Source organism: Leiobunum rupestre, chromosome 4 (genome assembly GCF_980474605.1).
Source record: "Leiobunum rupestre chromosome 4, qqLeiRupe1.1.hap1, whole genome shotgun sequence".
In the NCBI taxonomy this organism is placed as follows: Eukaryota; Metazoa; Arthropoda; class Arachnida; order Opiliones; family Sclerosomatidae; genus Leiobunum; species Leiobunum rupestre.
Genome location: NC_143387.1, coordinates 54841549 through 54854424, shown reverse-complemented (window position 1 = coordinate 54854424; position 12876 = coordinate 54841549). Strand labels below are relative to the sequence as shown.

At 34.2% G+C, this 12876-nt stretch overlaps 1 protein-coding gene across 2 annotated transcripts in view; it reads right to left on the bottom strand.

The window, feature by feature from the left end:
* Positions 1 to 1888: 1888 nt before the first annotated feature.
* Pi3K21B (phosphatidylinositol 3-kinase regulatory subunit alpha) overlaps positions 1889 to 12876 on the bottom strand; it is a 78184-nt gene continuing 67196 nt past the window's right edge. Inside the window, exons 5-19 of one of the 2 annotated variants that reach the window (XM_090173316.1) lie at positions 8558 to 8692; positions 6817 to 6897; positions 6696 to 6747; positions 6417 to 6632; positions 5877 to 6101; positions 5488 to 5616; positions 5204 to 5411; positions 5032 to 5132; positions 4798 to 4957; positions 4634 to 4732; positions 4388 to 4568; positions 4086 to 4327; positions 3842 to 4018; positions 3497 to 3748; positions 1889 to 3173 (exon numbers count right to left, since the gene is read on the bottom strand). In XM_090173316.1, the coding sequence (XP_090029442.1) occupies positions 2972 to 3173; positions 3497 to 3748; positions 3842 to 4018; positions 4086 to 4327; positions 4388 to 4568; positions 4634 to 4732; positions 4798 to 4957; positions 5032 to 5132; positions 5204 to 5411; positions 5488 to 5616; positions 5877 to 6101; positions 6417 to 6632; positions 6696 to 6747; positions 6817 to 6897; positions 8558 to 8692 (2460 nt within the window). In that variant the 3' untranslated portion in view covers positions 1889 to 2971. Of the gene's footprint in view, positions 3174 to 3496; positions 3749 to 3841; positions 4019 to 4085; positions 4328 to 4387; positions 4569 to 4633; positions 4733 to 4797; positions 4958 to 5022; positions 5133 to 5203; positions 5412 to 5487; positions 5617 to 5876; positions 6102 to 6416; positions 6633 to 6695; positions 6748 to 6816; positions 6898 to 8557; positions 8693 to 12876 lie in introns of both variants that reach the window. The other variant, XM_090173315.1, reaches the window with a different exon arrangement.

Here is a 12876-nt window from a genome sequence, read left to right as displayed (position 1 = left end):
AAATAACAAAACTTGTAGAAGATAAAAAATTTCAAACAATGGGACTGAAGAATTTTAAAAATTCTCTAATGGAGCGAACACTATTATTTGAGGACCCTCTGTATCGCTCATACTATGAGGGTAAGAAAAATAGGCAAGAAGAGATGCACGAGATTGAAACTTCTGCTGATGACTTTGTTGCGGAGAGGAAAAATAATATAGAAAAAACTCGGTATGAAGCTGATAGAAATATCTTTATCATTGAATTGGCCAAGATGAAAGTGGAGAGTAACAACATAAAAGAACGCATACTTCATCTAAAAAATCAGATTTTCCCTCTTGAACATCAAAAAGAGGAGCTTGAGAGAAAGCAAAGTGAGGATGCAGCATCATTTGATGAATTTTCGTACGAAGAAGAGATAAATGCTCTTTTTGGATATGGCTCACAAAAATCAGTTTATAAAGAACCTGAAACTGTTATACGACATAGTACCCCAAGGCCAAAAGAGCCTCCTTTTGAACCAAATTTATCCATGTATGAGACGGGCTCTAGCCATAAGAATAACTGGCATGAAAACACCACCTCGATAGCAATGCAGACCGTTAAAAACACCTACCCAAAAGCAATGGAGACCGTCAAAAACACCTTCCCAAAAGCAATGGAGACCATTAAAAACACCTTCCCAAAATCAATAGAGGCAGTTCAAAACACCTTCCAGAAATCAATAGAGCCAGTTAAAAACATCCTAAAAGCCATAGAGCCAGTTAATAACATCCTGAAATCCATAGAGCCAGTTAAAAACCTCCCAGAAGCAATTAACATCATTCCTAATGTAGTTGATCCTGTTAATATATCAGAAAGCCCACGTCTCTCACTAGAAAATGATAGGAATCACACATACCAGGCAAGACCAGCGCAAATTATCAACGAACCAATGAAAACTATTACACCTAATTATCAAGTTTCCAAACCGAAATTTGCTTTTTCGCAATCACAGCCAGAGCAAAGTGAGACAGAATTAGGAAACAAAGGTCCTGAGAAGGATGAACTACAACTTTGCGACAGTTCATTTTATCTGATTAGTCAATACAAATCAGTCAGTGGTACCCAAGAAATAGGAAACACTCAGGAGATAAATGCCCCTAAATCTAGCTCATTAGATGATTCATGTCAGTCAGCCAACTCAATTCAGAAATCAACTGGCATAAAACCTCCCGAACAGGGTTCACCCCAATTTAACTATCTTAGGACATCAATTGACAAGGCTCATAATTCTCATCATAACCTGAGTTTTGTTACACAAGGAAATCTAACTGGAATACAAGAATCTACAACTAACTCTCCCTATTTCAATAATCAAAAGAAAAGTTTCTACAGTAACATCATTGTTGATCAAAATGATATTTCCACTTTAAAATATACGGATGATATGCCAGATTATCCAGAAAATATGGAAGTGGAAGATCAATATTATGATTATGATGAAACTATGGCAAGTTCACTCACTGCTAAGTCAAAGAAGAATCCAGAATCTCCTGTAAATATAGGCTTTTCTCAAATAGATGGCTTATTCAATTTCAACGCACATGCTGATAATGGGAACAATCAGAACATGGGTTTTGCAACAAATTTCATGTATAATGCAGAATCTGGAAAGTGTGATGAAAGTCGAGATAACCAACCTTTCAAGTTATTTTGATCTTGTGATAACCATCAGGGCCAAAATGTACTTAAACAGTAACCATTTGTTTAGCTTTTAGTTACTATTATTTTGCCAGAATGTTAATATTTAAATAGCCAATATATTAACCTCATATTATATTACCACACTAGTTAGAAAATGTTTTTGGTTTAAATATTACAATGTATATCAAGTTATTGTTCATTAAAAAAAGTTTTCAAAACAGATAATTTTTTTAAAGCCTTTATTCTAAGTTAAACCTATATTTTTAAAAGTAAAAACTTATAAAAACGATGTATAATTTTTTCCAATTTACACTGGATTGACTAGCTCGAAGCTTCTACGCAGGACAAAAAACAACCTGAACATTCTCACAAAAATTTTCAATTTGAAAAAATAACGTCAAAATTTCCACAGTAACATTTAAGATTAAAGACTTAACGAAATAGGGTTAGATTTTTTAATGTGAATTAAAAATCACGGTTTTAAACTTTAAAGTAAGCAAAAAGTGAACAATTTTTTAAACAGGCCTATTATTGATGAGGACAATTAATTAAGGCTAATTTGTACGAATATACAACTACTTTAAACTTTTCAATATATAAACCTTTCCGCAACGCTTCCTTTGAAAATATCCCTAAAAAATATCACTCGGGGACTCTGCCTCGTAAAAATATCTCCGGTTTTTGAAATTCGTTTGATTCAGTTTTCTCTTCATCTCTAGACACTTTCTCCACAGTTTAAATATTAAAAACGCAAAGTCATCATGTAGACGGAAGACATTATGAAGAAAATATATCAAAAGCACACACATTTAACAGTCAGCACGCGATTTAAAAATGAGAAATCTTTCCATCTTCTTATACAACATCCATTCCTATCGCAATTGTTTAATTAGTTTTTTTTCCTAACTTAAGAAAAAGTTTCCATTATCCGTCAACGCGAATTAGTTTCTGGTGGGCCCCCATAAAAAGTCTTATTTGTACATATTATTTACAGAACTACGTCACTTTATATCACAGCCTCAAATTATTTGTCAGTTTTTATGCGAAACGTTTATAAAAAAAAAAGGCTGATTTGGCTAGCTAAGAATTCGCAATTTAATATTAAACTAAAACATAAGAATATAAAATAAGGTGAATTTTTAAGTTATTTTGTGCAATTTTTAAAGTGAACTTTGACTAAATCCACTTCCACTTTGGCTGAGATCTATTAACATTTTTTCTTCCTCCCAGTGTCATTGAAAATAAAGTTAAGAGAGATTGATTCCAACAAAATTACGAGATCTTGCATCGAGCGAAGAAATTTCATCATCTGGCCTCGTTATTTGGTGCAAAAAGTGGATATTTCATCGTAATCTTCAAGGCATCATTGTGTTCTTCTAGAGATGTTTGGGCATAATGAAGAACTAGTTTTGTGAGTGTCGGATGAACGTTGTAAGGTTCTGCAAATCCATAGCCATTTTCTGTTTTTTCAATTATACAATGTCCCACTTTGCCTTGCTCTGGGGTTCTAGAAAATTTAAAAAATCATTGTTGTATAATTTTGTAGTTGACTGATCAAAAAAGAAAGGCTCTGATGCAAAACAGCTATAGCTCTACTGTAACAAATTAACCCTGGCTTTACAAAGAAATAAAAAGTTCGCGTCAAGTTATCAAATACAGTAGAACCAAAAAAAAAGCAACTTGAGCACAAAATAGTGAAAATACTAAAAATTAAGATTAGAAGTTCAAAAATGCAATTAAAATGAACCAATTACATCGCAAAACTATTTAACTATCAAACAAATCGATAGAGCAAATTATAATACTAACATAACGAACGAATCTACTTACACAATGGAGAGGGCGTAATCTCCAGTTTTTCTACGGCGTATAAGGAATGTCCCACTTAAACGTCCAGTGAGTAACTGGTCAGCATCTGTCCTGGAAATATTTTCCTTCAACCAGTATTTTTCATTTTGATGGAAAATTAACTCTCTCTCATTGGCAAATGTCGGTTGATTGTATAATTCAGCCAAATTCATGGACGGATCTGACAACAGCCGATCAATACCATCCTTTTGCACACCAGCCATCAACAGCATTCTATTTAAACAGAAAAAAAATTCATGAACTTCTCAAAAACTCAAATGGTATCTACCAATAAACAAGTTCAATGGCACTAAAATAAGTACTTACATCCTCAATTTTTCTCTTTCCTTTGTCAATTGGGCAATTTCAGGTTTCAAAGAATTAATTTCCCGATCTAAGGAACGATTATAAGCCATTCTATTCTTCAACGTTCCTTCCAAGCGGAATTTCTCAGTTTCCAAGTAGACATTTCGAGCCATCAAAATCTGGAAATTCTGCTGCAACCTACCATGTTACAAATGGAAATGTTAAACACCTTTAATTTAAGTGAAATTTAGCTCTAAAAACTTACGGTTGTAATTCATGCCCATTATTGGGATCTTTTTGGGCCTGCTCGTGTATCGTGATTTGTTCTTTAAAAACGGCTATTGTTTCATTAAATGCTTCCAGCGCTTGTCGCATTGCGCTAATTTCCAATGTTGACTTTTGAAAATCATCATGGAACTTGTCATATTGACGACTTTTTGTCTGAAACTCTTGGCTTACACTCAATAGTTTCTTGGCTGTTAGCATCACATCAATTTTATCTCCGGGCTAATTTAAAAAAAAATAACTTAGTATTTGTTCGCAATATTAAAAAAATGTGAAATTTACCGGACAAAACCTGGAAATGGGGTACATCAATCTGGTATTTAGCGAGCGATTGTACTGTCCTAATGTATTGTGTTGGTAATAGGTAATAAGATGAACTACGGAAGTAAAATGTAAAGGATCGGAGAAACCGTATTTTCCATTTCTATGCATGATTTTTATTAATTTGTTGCTGCCACCTTGCCTAAAAAATGAAAATCGATTAACTAATGCGTTCAGTATTGGAACAAAAGAAATAAATCTCATTACTTCAAAGTTAAAGTATATTCTCCATAGTTTTTACTCGATGCGTCTCGCACCAAAAAGGATCCATCTAATGCATCTTTGAGTTTTTCATTTACTTCTTCCCTAAAACAGAATATCAATTTCATCTCTGCATCTACAGAAAATGTAATAATATTTTTCAAACTTACTTTGAAATGTCTCCCCAGTACCACGGAGCTTCTTCCAAACTGTTCAAAGGGCCTTGCAGGAGTGAGGCAGGTTCCCCATCTTCAAAAAGTTCCACATTACTCAAGATGTTAGGATCCATATATGCGTTACTCGGTCTATGAGTGCGTCGAGGAGGTAGAACTAAAAAGATAAGTAAAATTTTAGTAAATCCACTAAACATATTTCAAACAATAAATAAGGCATACCTGGCATACATTGTGTAGGTTCAAGATTGATTCTTGGTTCTCCCCAGTCAAGGTTCAATAACAAACATTCAACAATACGGTTTTGAAGCTCCATATTACTAACCAAATCACTGAAAATTAAACATATCAAGTTAATTAATGCTGAACACACTTTGAAATGAAGTGAATAAAGCAGACTTACGTCAATCTCTCCCACGGTGGTCGTAGCAAAACATGACTGAATGTGTTTATAAGCTCTGTAGGTTTCTCAAGGGAACCCGAATTGTACTTCATGGCAAAGAGACGGTATAAATGAGACATGATAACTTTAAGAACTAGTTGATGATGAATGGGAAGTGAAGAAACCAACCGCGAAAGCTCAGTGCTAAATCTTTGATCATTTTCAATTTCTAAGATAAAAAACCATATTTTGTTTACACGAGAACTTTGAATAACCAAACTAATTAAAGTTTAAACAAGACTTACGGGCAGCAGCAATGAACTGGTCATAGAACTGGCATGGAATTACTGGATTGGGTAACTCACGGAGATAACGTTTCAATAATGATGCAAACAAAACAATGTCACTAGTTCCAAAGTCAGCTCTTGTGGGATCTAATATCGATAAAAGATTTAATGAAAAAAATTTAAAGTACAAAAGTGTGTAAGAATAGTAAACAACCCCACTGCACTGCATGAAATAAGTTAATAAAACAGCCATAAAACTAAAGAGTACAGGCCCCACCCAAAGCCAGTCATGACCACTATGGCCACTATTTCAGGTCCTAAATAAGGGCTGCTCAGACCAATTTTGAAAAGCTAAATAATTTAACAAAATAATACCCTTTTATTATATAAAATGGATTCGTAACTACCTTCAATGAATTTTCTTTTTAAATCTAATAAGATGATTTCTTTATCCTCTTTATGTTTCCATTTGGTACCATCATAAATATGGTACAAATCTTTGGCTGTGTTAGAGGCAATCATTTGACTGGCTTGCTGTTCAATGGTTTCGATGCATCGGAGAACTATATATGGAGCTGATGTGACATTTGGTTCGAATTGCAAAGCAAGCTCTCTTCCAAAAACTTGGGAAGCTGAAATAAATCGAAATTTATCAGGTATAGTTGAGTAAAAGGGTTGGGGTCATTTCAGTCAAAGTTAGATATAATATAGTCTCATGTATGACAAAAAAAAATCAGACAGATTTATAGCGGCCTTGGAAAATTGAAATTGCTTAAAAAAAAAGGGCGGCTAATGATATATTACTACAAGAGTTTTAGAACGATCTACTTCAAGGTTCAGTTATTTTACAGGTTTCAAAAGAGTTCTACTCTAAAGATAAAATAAAGTTAAAATTTTGGTTCACAGAAAAATAAAAGAGGGCTTCGTAGAGTAAATAAGAGACATACCCGTGATAAGACTTTGGCGACTCTGTTTTATTTGACTGTTGGCATCGCAAGAAGGAAGTCCAGTACGAGCGCAACTTCGATGAGAAATTAACCCGCATTCTTGACATATCAATCCTTGATGCATAAGTCCTCGTAGGTACACCGAACATTTATCACATTTTAAAAGAGATGGAAAACTATATTCTAATAACTGATGGTGGTTGCTAGGGTTCAAAACTGAAAACAAGATTTATTATTAGTTAAGGCTAGTGAGAATTAAAATAAATAAAATTGCCTTACAATCGGCATCTGGAGCTGTTATATTTAATCTGTTTTGAAATTCTTCAGGATTCTGATTAAATTTTAAAAAGTTATATTAATAAATCTAATCAATAACAAAAATGTATTTTAATATTCTTACCATAGGTACTTTATTATGCAAGAGATAATCGATCGAGAATAGAATAGCATTTTGATTATGTTCTTCTACAACACCCATATTCTGAAATCAAATATTGCAATAATTTGTAAAAATATTGGAAAAATAACATTTATAGAAATATGTGAAATGGAATAAGAAAATGTTAGTGACTTAAACATGGAAATTATTCATTGTTGCATAATGAAATAAATTTTTGGTTTAAAATGTAAACAGAAGTTAAACCCAAAATGAAACACTTATTTGGTCCAGATTGGTAGTTATCAACGGTTTCTTTAATCTCGCACAATTTGTAAATTTAACTGGCATATTAGATCTAGCAGTTTTTGTTACAAATGTGCTTAAAAACAAAATATTCAACTAATTAGATATCTTCGAATTTATGAGAAATTTTCACTCTGGAGTACTGAAAAGGCCCCACTGAAACTAATGAACTAAATTCAAATTTTACGACTTTATCCAAAAAAAAATCAACCAGGGATTTAGGTTCCCTTTTCATCAACCTATTAAATCAATGTATCAGCCCCTTTCCCCCTATTCCAAAGAAGAAAAAAACTAGATTTACAAGGACATAAATATTATCAAAGGAATTTCTGGTAGAACAATTGGATAAATATAGGATGGATTTACCCCATCTTTAGAATTTTTATATTTACCTTCAACATGTCATTAGTTCTATAATTATTAAAATTATTCACATACACGACGAATTTTACACTAACTACATTATAACTTAAACTATTTCTAGTTTCAATGTACTTGGGAAGTTTGGTATTACACGTTTTACGCTATTTCAAATGATTTAATTCTAAATTTTAAAATAACTACATTGCACTGTAAACGATTGGTAGAGTTTGGCTGTATTTGGGACGTTTGACATGATCCTTTTTACTACAGCTAGCTAGGTGTACTAGTAAACGGTGTAAATTACTACTGATTGGGCGACTATATAATTCATCAGCTTCAAATTAAGTTAGCTAATGCAACAAAAATACTGAGTAGTTTTGGATAAAATCTTAACATTCTTTATATTAAACTTCCTAGAGAAGCCAATAATTTCCGCCTAATATTTATTCTGATCGGATCTAAATAGGCTTTTCTATAAACTAACATTGGCCTTATTGTTTTGATGTTACTACTGCGTCACGGGTGACGTATCGATGACGTAATGGTAAATTTGAAGAGGAACCCTGTTTATAAACCTAAACTGAACTGAACTTCTACGTATTTCGTGACGGATGAGCTACATTAAAACAATTTCAGCAAACGTAGCTTATTTAATATTGTTCTCCATCACCGGTTTATGGTAAATAACCTATAATTTATGTCTAAAATTGTATCAAGTGAAAGCAACAGTTAATCACGTCAAAATGTTTAAAGATTGTGTAGTATAACGTGGGTTGCCATGCCAAGAATGGGGAAGCGGTAAAAAGTTTGGTCCACTTCTGTTAACTCTAACTCGCGCTTGCGAAATTGAGAATTCGCCAGTTTGAAATTTTTGGGAACGTTGGGGTTAGAAAAAAACGGTTAAAAGCTATTTTTAAATCTCTTTAGTTCTATTGAAATAATAAAAATAGAATGTTTCGCTTTAGATGAAAAACACGGTGGACATTATTGCTAAAACAGTTAAGTACTATTAAAATTTGTCCATTTCACCAGTAAGAAACCATACAGGTATTACTCCTGCCGTAAAAAAAACCGCTCCCAAAATGTAATTACTTACCTCTAGTTTTTGCCTGGTCAAATTCGCCAAATCACAGCCTTTGATGTCATTGGACTTGAAAATATTACTAAAGCAATACAAATTTGTAACGGCCATCCATTCTAAGACCACTTGGCTAGGCCATTGTGTTATTGGCTGAAAATAAAGAAACACCAAAAATTATATTTAGAAAACCTTAATTTTGTAATAATATTGATTATTTTAATTAAATTAATTAAATTTTAAAACACGAAAAGAAAACCAAAGATAGGATTTAAGTTCCAATAAAGCGAATGCTACGACATTCGCAAATTTTGCGTACGGGATTTTGAATTTTTTAAGTGTTTTCAGAAATCAGAAACGGATTGAGATTTAAGAGCACAATATGAGTGTTGATTTTTGTTTTTTTTCGACTGATTTAGAGATTTTTGTAACGGATTTTCGCTCAGATTGAGATTTTAAGTGGATTTCTAAAATAATTTTTCTATACCAAGATTTGTACGAATGTCACACCCCTCGTTGGAAAGTCACTAATTATAATTATTTTCAAATTAATCGGATACAATTTTTATCGGTTTCCATATTAAAATTTCCCGATTTATAAATTTCCCTTTTCCCCGACTTTTAGACCCATATTCAAATTCCATGACTTTTAGACCCATTTTCAAATTCCCTGACTTTTAGACCCATTTTCAAATTTCCCGACTTTTAGACCCATTTTCAAATTCCCTGACTTTTAGACCCATTTTCAAATTCCCTGACTTTTAGACCCATTTTCAAATTCCCTGACTTTAAGACCCATTTTCAAATTCCCTGACTTTAAGACCCATTTTCAAATTCCCTGACTTTAAGACCCATTTTCAAATTCCCTGATTTATAAATTTCCCCAACTTTTAGACCCATATTCAAATTCAGACTTTTCCCGGTACTGTGGCAACCCTATTGTAGTGTCGCAAGCTCGCCATACCGACGACTATTGGTGTCACATAGACGTCGGTTATAAAGTGGTAAACTAAGAAGAACAGAGCCATTATTAAATAAAATATCCCCAAATGAGTTAATCGCGATTAAAAATCAAATCTTTAACGACGAAAGATTCATAATGATATAATAAAGATTACTAGGAAACATCCCGAAACGAAATGGAACAACTACAGTCGAGTCTGCCGACCGCGATGTCGTATTATCAAGGATTTCTAGTCACCTACGTATGCGCCAACTGTTTCAACAAGTACACTAACACTATCATATCGAATAAGGACAACTGCGTAATATTCGATTAGGGAATAGTTAACATGTGGTATAATTCCTACCGAAAACTAGCAGGCTATAATTCCAAAAATCCAGCGGAGCCTCGAAAAACTATTTCATTACGTAACAGTAGTTCGCCGTTCAATTTAGGTTAGCAAAGACTCCACCTCGGGGTCCTTACCGCGCGGGACTATATTCTTACAGGAGAGCACCCGAGGCGTTTATTGCCGATTTTGTTCAAAGTCGGGCGTAATGTAGACTTATAGGCGATATGAAATTTCCCAAAAGGAGACGTTGCACTACCCATTCGATTTGCCAAGGATTTTTCCTTATTTTACCCAAACATTTAATTTTTACAATTTTACCTCAAAAATGTTCCAATTTACCCAAACGTGATGAAATTTACCTAAATGTGGTCCAAATTACCCATTTCGCGATTTTCAAATTAAAAAAAAATCATAGCATTTTTAAATGGAGATTTTTTTGGTTTTAAGTGATCAAAAACATTTTCGGTTGCCATGGCAAATCGAATGGGTAGCGCAGCGTCTCCTTTTGGGAAATTTCGTATCTCATATAGGTCTACATTACGCCCGACTTTGAACAAAATCGGCCATAAACACCTCGGGTACTTTCCTCGTTAGTTAGGCCAAAAAGTTTGAATAAAAAACCTAGAGAAAAATTGGGAAACTTCGAAAAGGATAAAATAACTAGTCTCTGTCGGGTGAGCGAAAAAAGTTGGTAATAAAACGAGACACCATTTTTCCGCCATTAATTTCGCTAGGAAAGGGGAAGCAGACCTGTTGCCTTGGCCCAGAGCGGTTTTAGTCGGGATTTCTAGCGGCGTCACGCGCAGAGAGAGATTAAGGTTATCGAGGTCGTTGACTTCCTCCTTGACCACCGGATGAAGAACCTCTAACCGGGTCTATGTTGAAAATCCGTTATCCGTCGAGGCCCCGGTGGCGCGGCCCGTGGGAGGGCGTCGAATCAAGAAATAAAAAGTCAATTAGCCGTGCAGAGTTTTTTGACTCTGAATTTAACCTAGTTCTCGGTAATAAAAGAACGCGTCGCGATGGATATTATACTGGCTTCAGGGCCAGAAGAGAAAAAGATACGTCGTGTTCAGCGACGCCTGAAGTATCGCCATCGGCCGTTCCGTTGGACGATCGAAAGTGAACGCGATACGGCCCGACTAATTCTTGGCTGCTGCGAAAATTAAGTTAATGACATCGTCTCTTTGCCAGCGCTCAATGCCGCGTTTCATTCGAAAATTATTAACGTTCGCTGATCCTAATGAACGAAAGATCATTACGAGTGATTGTAAGTTCTAGCGACTCCTCTCGCTTTACGTCGAATAGCTTCGCGAATGGAAGAAAAATATGGGTTCCAAATATAGATTAATCTTAAACGCTTATTCGAAAGGCGTTAATATTTGTTTAGGCGTTGGGTTTTCAGGGTGGTTTTTTTTTCGAGGGGCTTAACCATTTCCTAAAAGTACCGTGACTAAATAGTAACAAAAAAGTTATTAAATAGTAGAGTTGATAATTTTCTGGAAAATTAAATGAGGAAACATTTCTAGAAAATTTTCCGCAATTCGGAAAAATAAAAATTTGAACATATTTTACTTTTTAAGAGTTTTTATTTTAGACTAGTCTAGAGGTTTAGTTTTACTTTTGGACTCGAACAAAATAAGGCGAGAGTTAAATTTTCGAACAATACTAGGCTAATCAAGCAATGGAAATCTTTTTTTTATGTTTATTGGAAAAATACGGAAAATTTCAGTTTCATTTTCCTAAGAGTAAAGAGAAGAATTTTTAATTTTAAGCTAATCTAAAAAGATAAAGGGTTCACGTCGAAAAGGAGTTTCATTATATTTAACGTGACCTATAGTAAACCTAATTTAAAAAATAGAAAGCGGAAGGCGTCAATTCAATAAATACTATTCTAAAAACTAGTACAAAGTAGCTGTAGTGGAACGAGTAGTACAGAGCCTCGCGCTTATTTAGAACTCAAAGCAACTCTTTGAACTTAACAAGCACTCGTCCGTTACGCAGTTTGTAAGGTTATTAAAATTCCCCCGGCGTGGGAATAGATGTCACCTTTGTTCAATTAAAGAAAATATAAAAAAACTTTTCCATTTAACGCAGCGGGTTGGTTGACCACGCCGAATTAATTACTGGCATGTGCACTCCACACAAGGGCTCCATTGTGGATAAAAATACGTTATTAAAATAAGCACCAATTTAAAACCAAATGCGATCTTTAATTGAAACTAAATTATGCCAAAAACTGGCGATTTGTTTTTTATTTTTTATTTTCCCAAAAACTATTATAACTATCGTGTATCGACCATAAAAATGAATTTTAATTTAAAGGGGAATTGTCACCACCCTAAAATTGGCTAAAAACCATTTAAATGGATAGAGGACGTCCGAAAATGGTTATACAAAAAATTTCATGTTAATATTTTCAGTATTTGATTTATTATTAGCAACCGAATTTCGTGTTTTATCCCACCCGGAGTCCCGGACTCGAGAAGAACCGCTTGGTTGAACCTACCTGCAGCGCCATCTCGTGAACGAAATATTTTCCCCGGTTTTATCGTTTTTCGGTCGGAACTGTCGTCGGCTAAGACATTCTCCTTGGCTTTTTAACAGAGTTATATTCGTAGATTGTAGTTTATCGTGTTTTTAAAATGCCCTACACGCCGCCCTTTCTCAAATTTCTGCCGCTTCATCTTTTGGAGCTGCACGTAGGTTCAACCGTGATTTCTGAAATTTTTGGAGCCGTTTGATATAGGTTGCGGAAAAAGTAGCGCAACTTTTTAAATACGTTTCCAACAACTATAAAATTTCAGGGACATAATCATTAATATATTTTCTATCATTCTGTAAAAAAACCTCGTAAATTTTGGTTTTGGTGACAATTCCCCTTTAATAATAATTATAATTATAATAAAATAAATTGGGTTATTTTAAGATCTTTTGAGCATGGTAGGGATCAGAAGGTAGATCATTCCCTAGTCATTTCGGCATAGACGAGCATGTGCCAACGCGCTGCGACATGTAAATTATAGCTTCCATCTGTTGCAA